A 19359-nucleotide genomic window follows, 5' to 3' on the forward strand; every position below is an offset into this window, starting at 1 on the left:
GTTATTGCTAGTTAACTCCTTTATCGCGTTTTCTCGACGGAACGCCACTTTTTCCCTCGAACGGCTCGACTCCCAAAAAAACTGTAATAAAAAGATTTATCCAAGGAAACAAATACTCGAATGGGGAACTTCAGTGGCTCTGCTTTTGGAATCTTCTGCCTAAAAGGGCTCGAGACGTGCCTCGTACCTGAAGAAATAGTGGATGCGATGATTAATACATGAATTTAGAAAAAAAAGCATCAGATATACGAACGAATAAGATAATTGAAAAATTTCGTTTTTTTTCCTGCGATATACGGATCCGTGTTTGTACGAACTTCTGTGAAGTGGTGGATAAATATATTAGAGAAATGGCACTCTAGAGAGCAGGAAAAAGCGCGCGAGAGAGAGAGAGAGAGAGAGGAGAAAAAAGTATTGTTATTATGCAATATAGAAAGAATGGGGAGCATGGTGGGGTTGAGGGCAACGGTTCCTATGGCTCTCAGCGAGCTCTCACAATCGATTTTAGATAATTGCAAAGCGTTATAGTATACGAGAGAGGCGCGGCAACACGAAGGGAGAATGGGAAAGAGAACGGGCGAGAGTTTGCCCAACGAGTGGATAGAAGCTTACGAGGAATGGAGAGAAACAGAGAGAGGCAAGAGAGAGAGAGAGAGAGAGAGAGACGTGGGAGTTGGGGAGGAATATGTAAAGTGTTTACGATCGTGCAACATGCCGCAGCCCTCTTGCACCTCCGTTCGATCCCTTCGTTCTACACACGTATGAGGTTATGGTATCTACATAACTGCTGTACATAAACGAATGTACGCTCATGAGCACGATTTCCCTCGCGTATAAAAAAAGCTCCGTTCGTCGCATTGAAAAAAGAAAAGAAAAGAAAACAATAAGAAATTCATTGAATGAAGAAGTTTTGCAATTGGATTCTATTGTCCGCTACGGAATATTCTTTGTTGAAGTGAAATTTTATTCGCTCAGGTTCAAACTCTTCGTAACCGTCTCGATTTCTAATGATTCTTCAATCGATTAATATAATCCATCGAAGATACGCATTGCCGTCAAATACACTGAAACATTCGACGGGAACGGCAAGTACGGGTGACCGCAACGAGATCTTCCGTCGTCCACGAAAATGAGCCGCCAGTATTTTTTTTTACCGGAGGATCGGCGGCCTGCGCGGACTCCCCTACGAAGGGGGCTCCACTTAGAAAAAGAAGGCAATTTGCCTGTAACAATATAACGTAATAAATGTGGGTGGAGAGCAGAGCTCCACTAAGAAAGGTGAATCGAGAGCAGGATCGTTGCGGAGATGAAGAAAACGATGGGGAGGGTGGGGGGCAAGAAGCTCGAAATTTTCCTCTCGTCTCGTCGTTCTAGACGTAAACCCAAGCACCTCCGATTCGCCATTACAGTTTGTAATGTACTTAGGTAACTTCTGTTTATACACCAACTTTTCTTAAGGTTCGCGCGAGCATACCCGCCGATATAACCCCAGCAGGCCGGGGGACGAAAGAAGAGGACCTACAAAACGGAACACAGCTTCCACAACCCCCTCGGGCGCTCATTCTCTCAGCCACGGTTATACGCCTCTCACTGTTTTGCCTCAACTCCCTGCCTGCCTCCCAAGAACAAACCACTCTCAGGCATTTTCATTTCTTGTCCCGCGGCGTTTCGCTCTGATATCATTTTTAATGTCAGGAAATTATCTCTACCACCTTTCACGCTCCGGCTCTCTTTCTCACTCCCTCAATTTCTTCCATTCTTTCTTTCTACTTAGCACTTTTTGAACCGCATGAATTTCGCCTCGTTTTCTAGGCGAAACTCTCTCCGAGCTCTCACCGAGTCGAGCCCTTGCTCGATACAGCAACGACGACGATAACGTCGCTGCTGGGTTCGAGATGATCGCCCAATTCTCGAATGCAAAGGAAAGGGGGATACTTTTTTTAATTGTGAAGCAGAAAATACATTCCGGAATTCGAGTTTTAAATGATCGCAGAATGTGACAAACCTTGGAGGCCAGTGTCCCTGTTCACTCACGTGAGGACGATGCTCCGAAACTCCAACCGGAAAAACTTGTGCTACGGTCGCTGTAAATGTAACGAAAAACGTTTTTTTTCCACTGAAATCTGATCTCATTCGATTCATTTAACGAACGTGGAGCAAAAGGAATTACCAGGCGAGTTTTTCCTCCAGCACTATTTTCATGTACAAAACGAGCCACATTTTTCCTCGACTGTCATTAAAACAAAGCTGCTCAACGGCACATCATATTTTTGCTTCTCCGGTCTCACAAACAGCACTGTAAACTTCGAACAAACTGCTTTACAATGTTGGATGAAAATCAGGCGATCCCCTTCCACAATTGTTCCAACTGGTTATTAAAATATAAACATAAAAGTGGAAAAAAAATGAGAATGCCCCGATAAATGATAATTCGAATGCACGTTTTTTTCTCCTCGACTCCGAGAGCCAGTCTTTCGATCGCAGCACCGTAAGAGCTTCCCTTCGATATACTCCAGTTCATTAACCCACGTACGATTATGCCTGGACTGGAGAGTAAAGCTTTCGCGACTGAGCGAATTATTCCTTCAGCACCGTTTCCACCGGTGTTATTTTCTTGTGGAACGAGATAGGGCTAACAGTGATAATAGCACGTTTGCATGTGAGCAGGGGCGAGAACTTCGAAGGTCGAGACGTGCGAGAGCATTAGTCGGAACCCTCTTGAATTGACAGTCTGGATTACAGGTTGTCCGACTGTCTTCTTTGCCGCGGAAAAATTATAATTTACCTTTACGGGAAATATCGAGTTTTCAAGAGCTCCGGAGGTCGCTCGTCAGCGCAGTGAAATCTGATGACGTTTGAGTCGAAGAAACGTTGTCTCCAGATGATTTTTCCGACTCGAGGAGGACCCAATCGTCATTGAAAGCTGAGTAATTTTCCTTCTTCGAGACAGCCTCCGAGGAGTGTCATTCGTTGGTACGAGGGATGCTCGTTTGCTCCGCTTTCCTTTTGACGCAGTCGATAGTTCGAACTTGACAGAGGAAAGGTCTCCGCGCGTTTATGTACCGACGTTCGTATATAGATAAACACGAGTACACTCATCGGAGCCTCGAAGCTTTGTTTTGCCTTTGTTGGTTGACGCGAAGCTTTAGAAATGGCATGGTTGAGTCACGAGGCGAGAGAGAGAGAGCGGCAGCAAAGGGGGTCGGGGAAACACATTCGGCGAGTACAAACTGCGTGCACATCAGGGCTGCGTCCCTCATAGCATATTCCCGATAACGATGGCACGCTAGTCGAATGCAACGTAAGGTACACAATAATTGGAACGAAACTGTGCAACTGTGCATACGAAGTCTCGATGTACTGTTGTTTTACAGACACGGAATAACTGAGAGGGGAGGGGGATGAAGGAGCGCGAGTCAAAACAAAACTGCAGTTTCTGTTGCTTTACAATACACACAACTATGGCAGAAGCCTGAAGCCTCAAGCTGTTGCACAAAATACACATTTGTGTGTGTGTGTGCGTGTGTTTGTACAGACGTGCACGTACACGGAGGCTCATCACAGTTAACGTTCGTCGAACACACCTCCGCACCCTTCGAGCCACGCTTGCCCTCGACGTTTCCACTGAATTTTCATTCCGACAGTTGCTAACTTTCTCTTTTATATAATACGAGATCAACAATCGCAGCTCGCTCGCGATCGCAGAAGTACAGAAATGCTTCGAGCGTCGAACCGAATGACATTTGCATTGAACGGGGTTCATCGATCATTTATTTGTTTGATGAACCACTCAATCGACAGGGGCGATCTTACGTCAAGCTCCGAGGGACGATTATCATTGGGAATGTCAATCTTCGGTTCCTTAACAGGAAAAACGTGGGCATTTGGTCCTCGGACTCCGCGCAGAGACCCGAAGACGGTTGACCAAGAGTTCTCGAATTCGTCCCGAGACCACGATCAATGGGAACGTGCGTCGAATAACTCGGAACCGTTGTCTCTATCCGGGTCGTTTTGTACAGTAGAAAAGTTGGGTGGAATGGCCGCTGGTAGAAAATTGGGATTGGGGTGAGTTGAGAAATCAAGAGAGAGAGACGAAAATGCCGAGTTACGGTAAACAAGCGATTGGCTGGGGCTTCGGGTTCCTCATCGGGGTTACAATATGCATACACGCAGAGATACGCGTGAAAGCTCGTTGACCATCTCTGATTGCTAATGAAAGCTAACGCTGTTATGCATATGGTAACCAGGATTTGAAAAAAAAAGACTTACCTCCGGCTGGCGGAGAAAGAGTGGCGACGAGGGATGACGAGGATGAGCAGGGTTAAGAGCAGGGATCGAATTAGCGTGGAAAGCCGCCCGCGTGCCTTCGGGTGTGCAACGTCATCGCTCGTCCCAGTGTTTTACCAGGGTCTATATCTCCGCGAGCTTTTTCCGACGATCCAGAATTCGTCCACGTCCAACCATCGCGCGCATACACACAACGTTTTTTCCTGTCTCTGCGTTAAACGGTCTCTATAGATATCCGGAAGTTTAGTTGGAAGCGCGTGGCTGTGCTCTTGGGACAAAGAGTTGTGCAAACACGAGAAAGAGAGAAAGGGTTCGTGGACGTCACAGGTTAAGGGAGGACGTAGCGGTGCTTGGGATGAGCAAGAGAGAGAGAGAGAGAGAGAGAGAGAGAGAGACGCCGGAGGATGACACGGCGACGGCCGCTTGGGCAAGTTAGCCGTCCGACCGTCAGGCACTTCGTTAGCGCTACCGAGGTCCTTTTTTGCTTGTTATATATCTTGCAGCTTACTTCCACGCTTGGCCCAACGGCACCCGCACGAGCTCGATGCTCATACGGAGATCAAGCAAAAACAATATTTCGCTACGAATTAATGACTTTGTTTTGTTGTACATTGAGCTCCGACGGAATTTCAACGGATGTTGATCGATGGTAAATAGCACGTTATTTCCTTCGAACAAAAACAACTTTGAAATTCTATGTCCAACGCGAAATTAACATCCGCGCGTGCATCTTCCACGTGTACAGCTCGTGCTTTAGTTGCAAATTTTGGGAGGCTCGATGCAGATGGCTATGCAGTGAGAAACGTGGGGTTGTATAATATTGGTTTGATAATCGATAGAATCACGTCATCGCGTGTTTCCTTAGCCCCACGCCACAGACATGCAGTTTCTCTCTTCCTTCGTACCTCTCACCCTCCTTTTTCTCTCTCATCGTGAAATATTTCACAAATCTTCCAAAACGGTGTTCAATTACTGTTGAGCGATAGCCGAAGCAAAAAATTGCTAGTCGATTACATGAGAATAGTTGAAGAAAAATTATGAAGAAAATGAAAAAGAACGATATTTTTGAATGAAAATTACTCAAGACGAAGCAGGCTGGAATATCTATTCAACTAAATATCCGATCGTTATCGCGCTCCACGGGATGAAAGACCAGCACGCAGTCATTTGCAATCGCGAAAGCCAAGTCGAGACGATTTTTGTTTGTTTGTTTGTTTGTTTTTTTTTTTTTTTTCCCCCAACAATGGAGAGAACAACGGTGACTGTCGATGCATCGCCAACTTTATCACGAAATACATATACATATTTTGATATCTCTGAGTGTATATATTATATACGTAACATGCGGCATTGCTATAAAGCAAAATGCACAAACAAACAAGGGAATGCCGGAGGCCACGAAAAAGGAGGAAAATATATAAAAGCTCGCGCATTAGTTGCTGCGTGAAAGCATCCGGGCTATGGTTGAAACGTGAAATGGAAAGTCGAACAAAGCGAGAGGGGAAGGGTGGAGTGAACCTTGCGAACATCCCGTATCATGCAGTTATGATTTATATACATGTGCATACACATATTTCGGCTAGTAGATCGATACAATTGTATGTTTAGGTACGCGAATCGATTGATGAGCCAAAAGGGGTGACTTTTTTATCCACACACATTTTCTACCCTTTCACATATCGAAGCCCAGTTTCGAATATACCTGAGACTCGTTAGCCTCGAGAAAATTCAAGGAAATATATTTTTTTCTCTCGTTACAAATCCCTTCATTTGTGCATCATTTGCGTGCATAGTTAAACAAGTATGATTCCCGCATTTAGAGAAGAAAAAAAGCATGGTTCGTTATCAGTTTTCAAAAGCAGTCGAAACTTTGGGTCGAAATTTATTTTTGTGCGATCGAAATTTATGAATTTATCCAGTATCCAAGGAGCTTCTTTCAATTTCTCGAAACGTAAATCATAGTTATAAAAAAATTAACAAAAAAAAATACAAAAAATTTGCGAAAATTGTTTTTATGATATAATGTGAATACGAGCACACGTTCCAGGAGCAGGGGATCCCTTCACCTCGCAAACCCCTTCGCCGGTTACGAGCAACATAGTGTGCTCCGCACACCTCATTCATCTCATTCACAAGCCAAAGAGAAAGCTCGCATTCGCGACCATTGACTTGGATTTTTTTCCCCTCTAAAACCATCCTATTTCTGGCACTCTCGCTCGGCCGCTCGTTCCAACCTGGCCGTTAAACAACAGAACTCGGAATAAACAAAGGGCCGCGCTACAGCAGTGAGCTTTTGCACTGGGAATGGATCGAAGCACATTCTCTTTTTCGTTCCTATACGTTTTCGTGCGTGTATATGAATGCAAATGAGATGACTAAAATGAAGCTGCATCAATGATGCATTAATAACGTTATTAATCCTGGTAATACATCAACAATGGAAATATCGATAAACGAAAAAATTCGATATTGTTTTGAGGGAAGTAACAACACGTCGATATTGATTCTCATGTTTTGCCTTCAACGAGAACCCGAGCGAGAACCCCAGGGCTGAATCTGCACCGTTAAATATTTCATTCATGTTTACTTTGAAACAGAAGATTCCCAGATACGCAACATTGTTGGCCCTTGTACTTCGTTAATTAATCCTTTTGTACCAAGTACAGGGATAATGTATTTGATTTTGGTGCTCGCTCTTCCGACCAAATCAAGTGAAATTTCGTTAAGAAAATATAAAAAAAAACCATTTTTCGAATAATTATTCATAGCCGAATGAGAAAATTTTCCAGAAGGACGATTTTTAGGTCCTCCAAAGTAGCGTTCCTCTCGAATACCGAATAAATTCGATGTACGTTAAATCCCCAAATGTGCATTCGAGTATACGAGTAATTAACACGAAAATTCTGTCACGGAATGCGTAATGAGTTTTGTGAAACCAGGCCAACCGAGTTCATCCGTATGTTCACGGATTTTCGAAGATGCCCTGATTCCACCGGGTATCTAGTGATCTGAAATCTTGGTTTATTATAGACTTTACGTACCATGGTTATAAGTACATAAATAAAATCTAAATTTGTTCGGTTTTCGACGTCATTCCGTTTCGATTGATTGAATTATTGAATGGTATCGTGTCAAGATTCGTATCTATTGTTATTTCATGTAAATCAGCGCACTTGGAAAACCTGGAATACTTTTGGATTTTCGTCCAATTCTCGTCAGTTCGTTCCCCAGTCCAATAAAAGGCTCACGACGTTCTTTTCACTGTAAACTTTTGCAAGCTTTAGCGAATAAAATTTCCTCAAAGTTATCGAAAGCTTTGAATTATAAACTCGCCAGTCCTACGATGACGCTGCGACATAAATATCCATTCGAATAAAATAGTTGGGTTTGTGTGATGATTTGACGAGGGACTGTATGGAGGTTCCCTCGATTGTATCTTCTAGCCTGGGGGGGTTGTCCAAGTGAGAATTCGGTGGTTGAGTGTACCGCATTTTGAAACGCAGTACAGAGAAGTTTTTGGTTGTGTTGGATCGTCTACGGACTTTTCGTCTGGTGGAATGAAACGGTTAGGAAAGAAGTAGAGAGGAGGAGGGTTGGTGAGAGTAAAAGACACGAAATTTCCTCATGGTACGTACGTCATGATATTCCAGAGATCGGTGTGGAAGGTTGGAACTTACGTGTGTCAAATTCTCGAATTTCTTCGCGAGGCAATATTTTTTTTGGTCGTACTCCAGACCGAGTCCTTTTCTCGCGCTCTCGCGTTCGTGTTCACACACGCGCGGGGGGGTATGATGGGGGTTTTAAGCTTTTTCATGGACTTTCTGAAGGCATCGTCGCAGGTTTCCGGTGACACTCGTGGCCGTGGGCAACGCTCGGCTATTATTATTTTCATATTCCTTCTTCGCCCACGCCTCGCGTCTCTCGTTCCCTAACTCTCATATATTTCTCTGTACGAGAATTCCTCGTCTGGGTCCGTCTGTTCTTCGCGGAGTCGGCCCCCTCTCGCGGCCGCGTTCCGTACTCTCAGACTCGCGGGAAAACCAAGAGTCCATCTCGTTCTCAAATATCAGGCCGTCTCTCCTCGGAAAAAGAGAATAAAAAATTCCATCCGCAGCCCCCTTCCTTCCATACACGTAGACGAACCTCCCCCACATCGTTTTTCACAACCCCTTTATCCGCTCTCAACTCTTTTCGGATGTTTTTACACCATTCTCTCGTTTTCGGCTGCGCGCGCTTCTTCCTTCTTCTATCTTGGTACGAATTTCATGCGATCCCTGAGGACATGAACGAATGTAGCCTCCCGCTCTCTTTGCTTCGCGTTACGAGACGATTCATGCACACACACATTTATATATGCCGCGTGAAAGGTACGGCTTGATAGGAACCGTATGAGGGCCGGACAAGCCCCTCTTGGTGCGCGAGCCGCGCGCACAAAACACGTGTGACTAACGTTCGGCGACAGACGACTCTTCTCCTTTGTTGCCCCTCGCGAGATGAGATACCAGAGACATTCACCGCGAAAAGAGACTGCCAAAAAGAAACTTTGGTGTGTATACGAAAAAAAGAAGAAAAGTTGGTGGCGCGGATTGCACAAAAAGTGTGTTTTCATCGTACATCAAGAGTGCGATGAGGAAGAAAAAAAGTAAGGCGACTAAAATTTCGATCATTCCAGTTTTTGGTGTCTCTGGCCTCGCCGCGAGAGATTCTCAGTTACACGCGTTATCCCGAAGTCTTTCCTGGATTGAGTGATAAAAGTATCGAATCGTTACTCTCTCGACGTTCCCATCTGTTCGTTCGACGGAGGAGAGAAAAATACGGATTATCGCGAGGGATTGATAGTTACGAGGATAGAAAATAACGTCTTTGAGATACGGGCTCCCGTCGACGTACGAAATAACGCTATCAATATGGCAGCGAGAAAGACCGGCGGAATGAGAAAAGGAATAGGACTGTAGGGGTGGTGATGGAGAGAGGAATGTTTCGAGAAATGAAAATGATACAGATCGTGGCTAAATCGTAGTGTTTTTTTTTAAATTTCTTTTCATAAGCTCGAATTATCATTCATTTCTTTATGTTCCCTGCACATCTAACGATCTCGAACCTTCCGCAAAGCTTGCGTTGAGAAAAATAAAAGGGGGAAAGAGTGAGAGAAATAGGGAGGAGAATTGCAGGCTCGAGGGAAGGCGAGCTCGTGATAATAGAAATCGATTTGTCAGGAAGCTTTCACATTTCGACGGGTAGTCTCGCCGGTTGGTTTTGTCGCATCCGATAACGGGTCTTATCCCACGGGAGAGAGGTCCGTGTCATCCTCCTTCCCTGTCCCCACGATTCTTCCCGTGGCGTGTCTCTGAGTATTCGTTCCATGACATCGTACAGTGAAACAGAGCGAGCGAGCGAGCGAGAGAGAGGGAAAATGGAACGTGCAGTAGAAAAAGGACGAGGTAGAGAAGGCTCGGAGCATTTTTGTCGCTACATCGGCTTGCTACGGCCACTTCTCATCGTGAAAACTCGAAAAGCGAGACTCACCGACGAGGCAAACCTCCGGCCAAAAGCGACCGAAAAAATACCGCAGCCTTAGCCGATTTTCCTACCACCGTGTTTCACGCACAAATTCCTTTTCCTCTCTCGCTATTTTTCTGTCTCCTCGTGTTCGTTTTTCCTCGCTTTATAAAACTTACTGATAGAGATCTTATAAAATGGCCTGACTGGAAGACAAATATTACGGGGATCAACAGCCTCGCAGACATGATGTGTGTTTGCCGAAATTCCGTAGCAGACAAAAATCCACAGTCTTCTTAGAGCTTGTGAAGAAAGAATAAGTCACCACTTCGCCACCATTAAAATAACGCATTCGCCGCAACTTCTTCATCGCGTGACTCGGAACATTTGGCTTTTGAGTATTTCATGTGCTCACAGATCGCGAGTGGAGCTTCGTACCTCGTCGGACTCGAAAAATCACTCGCAGCAACTCGATCGCATCGACCTGCTGCGTCTCGGCAAATTAACGCAAAAGTTTCAACGACTCGAAGTTCGAAGACGCTCGTGCTCGTTTACTTAAAAAATTGTAAATCAATTCAATCCAATTCCAGTAATTTTGGACCCGGCACCAAAAATCTCCTCGAACATCTTGACCCAGTATTAAAATCAGGGATAGAAAACGCATTGGGGGAAAAATAATAAAGAAAATGATGAAAAAAAAGCATGTCGTTGAAATTCTACTGGAGCCAAAAATCGAAACCAGATATCTGAGCTTTTAAATTAGAGGGCAACTAATAGAGAAGTTCTGGCCCACGATTAAATACCCTGCGCGTGGAATATTCGAAAATATTGAGAGTATAACGATTCTTTGAGAAAAAAAGCCATTACGTTTTAGGCTGGAGGATTACTCATCGTTTTCATAGCCGAGTATATGGTGCAATAGAGTTTGCCTCGTAACCGCTGTGACCGTACGAATTATAATAACGGTTCATCGAGAGAGGTGGGTCAGAGGAGAGAGAAGGTGGGGCGGGAGGGGGAGAGGGCAGATGAAGAGGTGGCTGGAAAGGGTGAAAGAACAGAGGGCGAAAAAAATGCCCAAGCGTGCAGCAGCAGCAGCAGCAGGAATAAAAACTTAAAGCCCCATTCACGCAGATCGAGGATCGAGGAGCGGGAAGAAGGGATTTGTAACTGGTGAAATGTACAGTGAGAAAGGGAGCGGCGGGGCAGCAGAAAGAGAGAAAGCGAGCGGGTTAATTGAAAACTACCGAAAAGCACAATTTCGCGAGAAATTATTTCTATTCATTAGCCACGAGTATTGTGACGGAAAAGGGGTAGGAAAAAGCTCGCGTTCTCTTTCTCTCCCTGGCGAATTAAGGGGTCGAAAAGCGCAGAGTGCAGCCGGTGAATTGGAGGACAAGGGAGCAGGTTTGCATTTGTTTCTGTACGGTTACAGTTGAAACGGAACTGCGTTATATTCATACATAAATATATACACGCGCAGACACACACGATTGTACAAGGCTACAAGATTTTGTTAAACTAGAAATAAAAAATAACCAACAAACTTTTTCTCTTCCTGCGGCGATGCTATTATATTTATTTCTCACTCGAAATGCTGCTGGCCCACTCGGAGTTTAATTATGCAACATAAATACAATCGGCGAGCCTACGCGGGGCTGCGTTAACCAACTGGAAACCTGTGTCTCTCTTTTTTTAGTCGTTGTTTTTTTTTTTTTTTTTTTTCACGACGTAATTTCTGTTCATAAGCACAAAAGCTCGTCCCTCTCTTTCGCTCTCTCTCGCGAGAATAAGCTCTGCGACGATGTTTTGGCCTGCTCAGCCACGCATATGAGTCGACGCCAGAGAAAAGCTTTTTTCATGGACCGCTTCGGCAAATCAATTTATGGCATTGCGAAAACCACCGAGAGTCCACCCCGCTCTCATTGTCCGGCGGCGCGCACTCAAACCCTGATGTGCTTATGTATGAAAAAAAGTTGTGTGGCTACGTGTATACGGTGCGCAATGACTTTCCCTCGCCTTTCAGTACCATCTTCCCAGGCTCCTTTTCACCACTGCCTAAGCCTTTTGTCGACCGGGGACCATTGTTGCGACACAAAATTATGTCCTAATGCTTGTTTACCGTTTCCTCGTGTAAGTAAAAAAGGGCGAATCCTCGGGACAATGGCGAAGCACCAGTATTCGACAGTTGTCTCGTTCGCTGAAAATCGATCGGCGATTTCATTCACGAAAAGTATCCTTTTTATTCCAGTTGGTGAAACATGAGGATGAAAACAATTTTCGATAATGCACGAAAACCAGTGAATAATTGAATAAAAATAATTGATTACAGTGATTGAACAGAGAGACTCGAAGAGAAACATATTTTCCAAGCTGCTATGAAAAACGAGAAATTTGCTGGCTGACGCTGATAAATTTTTTCTCCCCATTTGTCTCTCCCACGTAAATATCTACCCCGTAGGGAATAAAGTGTATAATTCGTCAGTCAATGAATTTACAGCTCTCGGGCTGATCGCGCGTTGGAAGGGGGGATCGCGAAGACAACGCCGCGGCAGAGGGCTTTCTCACGGGAATAACAAGAGAGCGAGGAACAACACCGCTTAACGAGAATGGCTTCGCGGCACGTGAGAAAAAAAGGCCAAACGATCTCGACACGAGGGCGCAACTCTCGTGAGCACACCGAAGGGCCAAATAGTAGAAGCTCACCCACACCCCGTCGCGGGCTTAACCTCGGTCTTGAAAGCTCGAATTAACCCGGTGTATAAGTATGAGGCCACCCTTATAATACTAGAAAAGAATTGTCTTTGTGAGAAATGGTGAGCACGAGTAAACAAGCATGTTCACAATCTTCGGATCATCATTACAATTCTTTTTCCTCGTGCCATGGGAACCAAAGATTATTTATTGGCTCAAATTTATCATCGTACTTAAATTTGAACCGGAAACATTCGAGCATGTAATTTTGACATTGGAACTCCGCACCGAGGGTCATCGATTATATCGAAGAATTTTCTTCGATGATTTAAAAAAAAAAACGATTTTCCATATGTCATTTTTGTAGATTCTATTCCAAGAGTCAACAGCGTAAGGCTACAGTGAAAGATATCGAAGCACGCGGATTTGTGGCGAAAGCTCGAAACCTCCGGTTTCCGAAGGGCTTGGGCACGGCCCCCGCATGGCGAATAATATCGCAGTAATACCGAGCAAGCTCGTGAACGTTTGTGCTGTTGGTCTCGTATCTCTATATATACGTCATACGTACGTATATGCTTCCGTGGGTATTCTGAAACTAGTTTATAGCCAATTGTTATTAAGGCAGACGCTTGGCCGGGTCCTAATATATAGAGCTATAGGCTGAGGCAAATATAATATTGGAATGGTACACATGCATATCTATCGTTTGGCACTAAGTCTCGAGTGTTGGGGGTGGAAGCAAGCCCTCGGCCGCTAGCTCTCGCGCTCGCTATTATGAAAAGGTAGCGCGAACGATAAAAAAGAAGAAAAAAACGAGGAGAATAAAAAACAGAAGAACGAGCGCGAGGTAGAGATATGTTTGGCTAAAAAAAGATACACCGCTGCGGCTCGGTTTCTGCGCGGACGTAAAAGAGGAACATAATAGCGACGTTAAGCGGCTGATATACACGTGGGACAGAGAATATGTGGCGGGCGAAAAAAACGTATGCGAGGAAGTCGGGGAACAGACCGGAGGCAGAGGCTAAAAAAACGGTAGCGGGCGCGAAGACTGGAAAGATAAAGAGTGCGAGGAAAAGAGAATTTGATAAATATTGAAATCGCATGGGAACGTATGCGCCAGGAGCATTCCAAGGTTGATGGAAATTGATTGGAGAGCGTGTTGATGAACTTGGAAAATTAACTTAAAAAGAGACTTCCATAGGCGGAAACACATCGCACAAAATCTTTCAGCTCTCATCTCTCGTTAAATTGTGTGCTGTTAAGAACTCACGTAAATATCAACGTGCCATGCCAGCGTCTGTCTCAGTGGCCGAGGAACAATGCACCACTGACCTGTAACATATAACAATGGAAAAATGGAAAAATTGAAATAATAAAATGCACGTTTGTGGAATAAACTCGAGAGGCCTCATACAGGACTCGTATTATTCCGAAGAAGCTGCTCACTAAAGTACAGGATTTCAAGAGAGGCTTTCGAAGAAGATTCATTTGTACGATTCTTCCGAAAAATTCATCGAGTCCCTGGAACTCGGGAGATTTAATACCTCGACACTGGATCGTATTGAAGCTTTTTAAGGAGATACGACATCTCGACACGGGCGTTGCAAATTACGTGGCGTTATATCGACGAGGTTATTATTCTTGTACTTTGTTCAGAGTTAGCAGGAGAAAAAACAGTAGGAAAAAGCTCTCGACGGGACGATACTCCGGCGTTGAAGCGAAGCCGTTAATTAACGAACTTGAAAAGTAAAATGCATAAGTCCGAAGAGTACGAGAATGACGGATGGAACGCGGGAGGTCGGACGGAAATTCGTACACAAGCATATGCACACTTGTAGAAAAATATATGAATGCGCACACATCGACTGTCTTGTACTAGTAAATGTAAAACATGTAGATACACTACACAGTGTGCGTGCGCGCGTGTGTGTGTGTGTGTGCGCGCGTATACAGAAAGGGTCGGTGTCTGGCCAGACGGGCAGAAATGAAGCAGCAAGGGTTTTGTTTGTCCGGCTGTCCACCCCTTTTCCTTCCTCGTTTTCCACCCTCCTTCCACCTCACCTTCCTAACCCCCAACCCCTATCGTTGCCCCTCGTACCTTCCCGTTGTATGAGCCCTGTTTTCCTACTCTGCCTCTCAATCCTCTGCGAATAATATACATGTATCTTTGTATATTTTCTACCCCCATCTTTTAGCCTGTTCCTTTCTCATCCGCACCGCATTCTCGCATATACATACGTTTAGCCTCGATCCCCGTTGCTGGAAGGAGAGAGAGGGAGCTCTGTCCTCCCGTCATATAACAATGAACTCCTACAAAGTCGTCTATATGTGTATACACAAATGTGACTGTCGATGTATGAACAATGTTTGTCGACATCCTCTCCTGCATGCGGCATCGCATGCTAGTATATTTGGCCAAGTGCGAGACGACAGGGAGAAGAATCGCTGGGATGAAAGGACTACGAATATCGATTCATCTGCAACGAATTGAGAGAGCAAAGTTTAAGCGTAGCAGCAGGTCGAAATATAATCGAGAAAACAGGAGTCCAGTCCTTTGAGAGTCTCGGAATTTCTGATGGACCGCGAGCAGCAGGACTTTTAGTACGAGCTGATAATGAGACGCGATAATAAAAGGATCCGAGGATTGTGGTGCGTATTAATAACAACGGCGTATATAAATTTAGTAACAAGTGAGGAAAATAACGAAGAACGCAGCGGAGACAAGAGAGAACAAAGGGCGCGCGGCTTGATAGAAATAATCTAATTGCTGTTTTACAATCACGATTTCATCACGGGGATATGGGAATCGTATGGGTGCGTGCACGAAAGAGAGAAGCCAAAGGATGTCGAAGTCAAAGCCCAACAATTTAAATGCTCTACGTATACAGGTAGATACGTTGAGATGAAAAAAGTATCAGGAACATAAAGCTTTCAGACTGTCTCTCGCACGATGGTGACCTTCTGCGTGGATTACTGCGGAGCACAATCATCGCAATTCCAGCGAATTCGATATCCCCCGCACGAGCTTCGGTTTGTTGTCGAAGCTTTCGCTATTACACAAATGAGGTTGTTTGCCTCGAGACGAATGTACAAAGCTCCGTAATAGGATTCTCGCTGTCATGATCACCGAGGGGTGACGTTATAGAGATTAAAAAATAATAAAAAGAAAAAAAAATAAAAAAAATAAAAAAACAAAAAGGAGGAAGATTCGAACGAGTTTTTGTCCCTCGGTTCACGGAATCGTTTGTCAAGTACTGCAATAAATATGATAGTTTTAAACCAAGATGAGTGGTTCGTCCTCTCTCCGACCTCGTGGGTTCGCGCGGATAATAAAATATATTGCCTTCACCTTTTTTAGCGATGCTTCACCAACACCTGTACAAGGCCACGCACCGCAGTGGATCGGCCCACCGGAAGTTAGTTAGCTACATTGATGAGCAACGATAGATTCCAAGTTGCGCTCGAACATTTAGCCAAGAGAGTTAAAAGCTCCGATTGTTGAGCGTGTCTGCAGTTATTTGAAGACGAGAGCACGATGAAAAGGCGATGATGGTTCGCAGTGCTCGAAGGTGGGCTGATGATTGTCGGGGCACGGAGGTGGCTGCCACAGTGTGAGTTGTGGAGTGCCAGAGTGAGCGAGCCGGGGCCGGGTAGTCGCTCTTACCGCAAGTGGGGACGCGCTCGGCTATAGTAATTGTATACGCACCGGGAGAATGGCAAGGTAAACAAAACTATGTAAGATTGCCCCATTAATATACATATCTCTTGGTTCAGTTGGGTATAGAACAAGAGCAGCTAGTATTAGCAAACCTACTGCCACCCTTCTCCGCCTCTCCCCTTATTCTCCCCATCGTATAGCCACTTCCTTTCTCGTTCGCCTTGGCTTTCCTATACACTCGGCTTGCTTTCCGACGAGAACGTTTGCCGTCTCTCCACATCTATACCAGGGGGCTACTCTACCCTTCTCGCCGCACGGAGCCGAGGAGTGTGAGTAGTCTTGGCCTCAGACTTCGGGGTTAGCCTTGCCGAGCTCTCCGCCGAAAGAGAGTGCGAGACAGAGAGGCGAAGCTATATTCAGAGAGCAGGGTACACAATGGATATTGAGGCTATAATTTACGGGTGATTGTTAGCGGGACGAGTGCGGGCAATCTATGCATTCCTCCGACCGACGTCGAACAAGCCTCGGTAACCACCCTCTAACTACCTTTTTGAATTTGTATCAGTCTACGTGCGCTAACCGCATGCACTCGCGAGTAGCTTATCGCCTAGCTGAGAAAATTCTAATACACCGACGAGGCAGATACTCGGATTATTAATTTCCCGAAACTCAATACATAAATCAGCATTCTTTAGTACTCGGCTAGATGCGCGGTGTGCGCGGGCTTCCCCGAGAAGTGAAACTGACGGTAGGCGCTATTGACGGACTCCTGCACTACTGCACTTGAGGCTCGAGGCAGAACCGCATCCCCGTTCTCGCTCCTTCATTCTCGATCCCTTGGACCGTGTACTGCACAATTATGAATTTATTAGTGGGGTTGAACTCGTGAATTTTGAAGCAAAAGTTGAAGCGAAATTCGTGAGCCAAAGCTACCACGCGGATGCGCTAAATCGAAATTCGGTGTGGGATTTCTTGCCAGTTTGGTATGTCCGTAAACTTTGGCTCGTGTATTGCCTCGCCCTTGGATATGTTTGGCCCTCTCCTTACAAAGCTGGGGCGGAGGACTGCGGTATACTCGAGGATAGCGATGGATCCAGAACAAACCAAACGGCTACCACTTATCGAGGGATAATAACCCCGTAATCGAGGGATAAATGTCGTTTTATAAATAACATTGTTCGTCTATATGAGCATGCAGTGGGCTCGCTTTTATGAGAACAATGCAGAAAAATATAATTGTAAGATAAAAAAACTTTCACATTTTCCATGCGCTATTGAAACAGTCCGCAAAATGCGCATACCAAAGAGCTGCATCAAAACATCAATTATTCCTGAAATTCCAGCGTTGGCCGGCCAACAATGTTGGGTCGAATGTAAACAGCGAAGAAAGAAAAATTCATATTCTGCTTTTGCTTTGATACACGTGAAATTATTTCGTATATATTCAAACACGGGGAATCCTCCAATTATGGTGGATATTAACACGCAAATATTCTCGAATTCCCAATGAAATTTTGTATCGTTGTGTTCCGTTTGAAAAAATCATGAACAAAAAGCGTATCCGTATTACATGTGACGAGATGGTACGCATGGATCGAGGCATCGTACCGATAACATGTAAAAATTACAGTATCGTAAAACTCATTGAAAGCAGCCTTTTCGTTCAGAGAAAAGCGTACCCATACCGTTTGTACTCATATTTCAACATGAAAATCCGATCGAAAGAACATTTCTCTGTTATCCAGCTCTCGATTACCGTTGAAACCCATTGTCATTCACAACATTTATTACGAAATTTGATACAAAGCCACACGTTCGTTGCGCCGTTCGACGATCACTTTTTTCCGCATCATCGCTGTTTTTTGGGCGTGAGAAATACGGTCGGGGCTCGTTGGCGGCCCGCTGAGGTGAGGAGCACGATTGACTTACAGCCGCCAAGTCTCAATGAGGATATGAGCAAGTGTCTGATTGATGAGACGAACTGGAATGACATTGGTACAGCCAAGTGGACGTTAACAAATGGTCATTGTGCCGATCTGCCAAAAGCCGCGGGTAAGACTGTTCGAACCTACTTGGGATGCGGCGCGAGGATCTATGTTGGCCATTTCTCATGGTGCCGTTCGAGAGGGCAAACAATGCTCCCTTTGGAAACCGCGAGCGTAAGAAATGTCGTCGCCTTCGGGGCCAATGGTGGGACTATGCATGTATGTATTAATAGAAAACGATGGCGAAGGGAGTCGGTGGACGTTGCGCCCTCGGCAGAAGGAACAGGTTGATCAAAGTCACACTGGACTGACTCTCTGCGATCGTATAAACTAACACCAGTTGTAGAAGAAAATCTTATTTCCGTGGCGACGCAAGATGGAAACGTTCCATCATACCGCGAGTCCGTGGAATAAAAAATAATGGCAAAAACACGGTCATTTCTGGCTCTCTATACTGACAAGTTTCTGGATAATTCGACGATAAACTGAAGTATTGTTGGCGAATATGTTGAAATATAAATGTTCATTCGATGACGTAAATGTTGCAACAAGATGTCAAACAGTTCGCCTAACAGCGAGGAGAATCCTCAAACGTTTTTTCTGCCAGTTACTCCCCCGCAGACAGAACAACCAGCAGCATAAATTGTCCTCTGGGACCTTGTTACTTCAATTCGCTCGAACACCCCTGAGAACATTGCCGGAAGGTTGCCACAAGAAAGAAGAAGTTCGTAAAGCCTACGGCAAGTACCCTTGCGCGATATGGCTCGTTGTTGTATATAGCACCCCTAAAACCAACCTCCGATGCCAGTCGGACTCTTCTTTTCCCCCCTCTACCCTCTAGCCCCGTCCGTCTTTCTCCCACCAGCGTTGTATTATATCGTCGTAAGAAGATTATCGCCCAGCGATAAGCGCGAGTCGAGAAAACCGCATCGAAGTTTTGCTGTTGCAGCCCTCGAACTTTCTGGCTGAATATTAAAGGGCGTTTGAGCGCGTTCGCATTGCTAATGAGATATCTGTTTAATATCCTGGCTAATAGTTCTGCTGCTCAGAAGAATCGTCTCCTGCAATTGTTTTTCTTTAAGAAATATTTTGGTTTGTATGAATTTGTCTCAATTGTGGCGCAAAAAGAACGGAAGAAATGGGGAAAATGGGGCGACGACAGCTAAATTTAGCTTTTTGTTGCACTCTTCTCGCACGCTCCGGTGGGTGAGATTCGTTCGTTATTTTACCTTTCGTAAC

At 45.0% G+C, this 19359-nt stretch overlaps 1 protein-coding gene across 10 annotated transcripts in view; it reads right to left on the minus strand.

The window, feature by feature from the left end:
* Positions 1 to 19359, minus strand: part of FoxP (forkhead box P) — a 210710-nt gene that overhangs the window by 141765 nt on the left and 49586 nt on the right. For 7 of the 10 annotated variants that reach the window (XM_043427808.1, XM_043427805.1, XM_043427801.1 and 4 more), the window contains exon 2: positions 13748 to 13809. The exons of the other annotated variants lie outside the window; for them this stretch is intronic. Coding sequence is in view for 6 of the 7 variants with exons in the window: in XM_043427805.1 (XP_043283740.1) it covers positions 13748 to 13809 (62 nt within the window). In the remaining variant the exon portion in view is untranslated. The remainder of the gene's footprint in view (positions 1 to 13747; positions 13810 to 19359) is intronic. 10 annotated transcript variants of the gene reach the window in all.

This window comes from Venturia canescens, chromosome 9, assembly GCF_019457755.1.
Source record: "Venturia canescens isolate UGA chromosome 9, ASM1945775v1, whole genome shotgun sequence".
NCBI lineage: Eukaryota > Metazoa > Arthropoda > Insecta > Hymenoptera > Ichneumonidae > Venturia > Venturia canescens.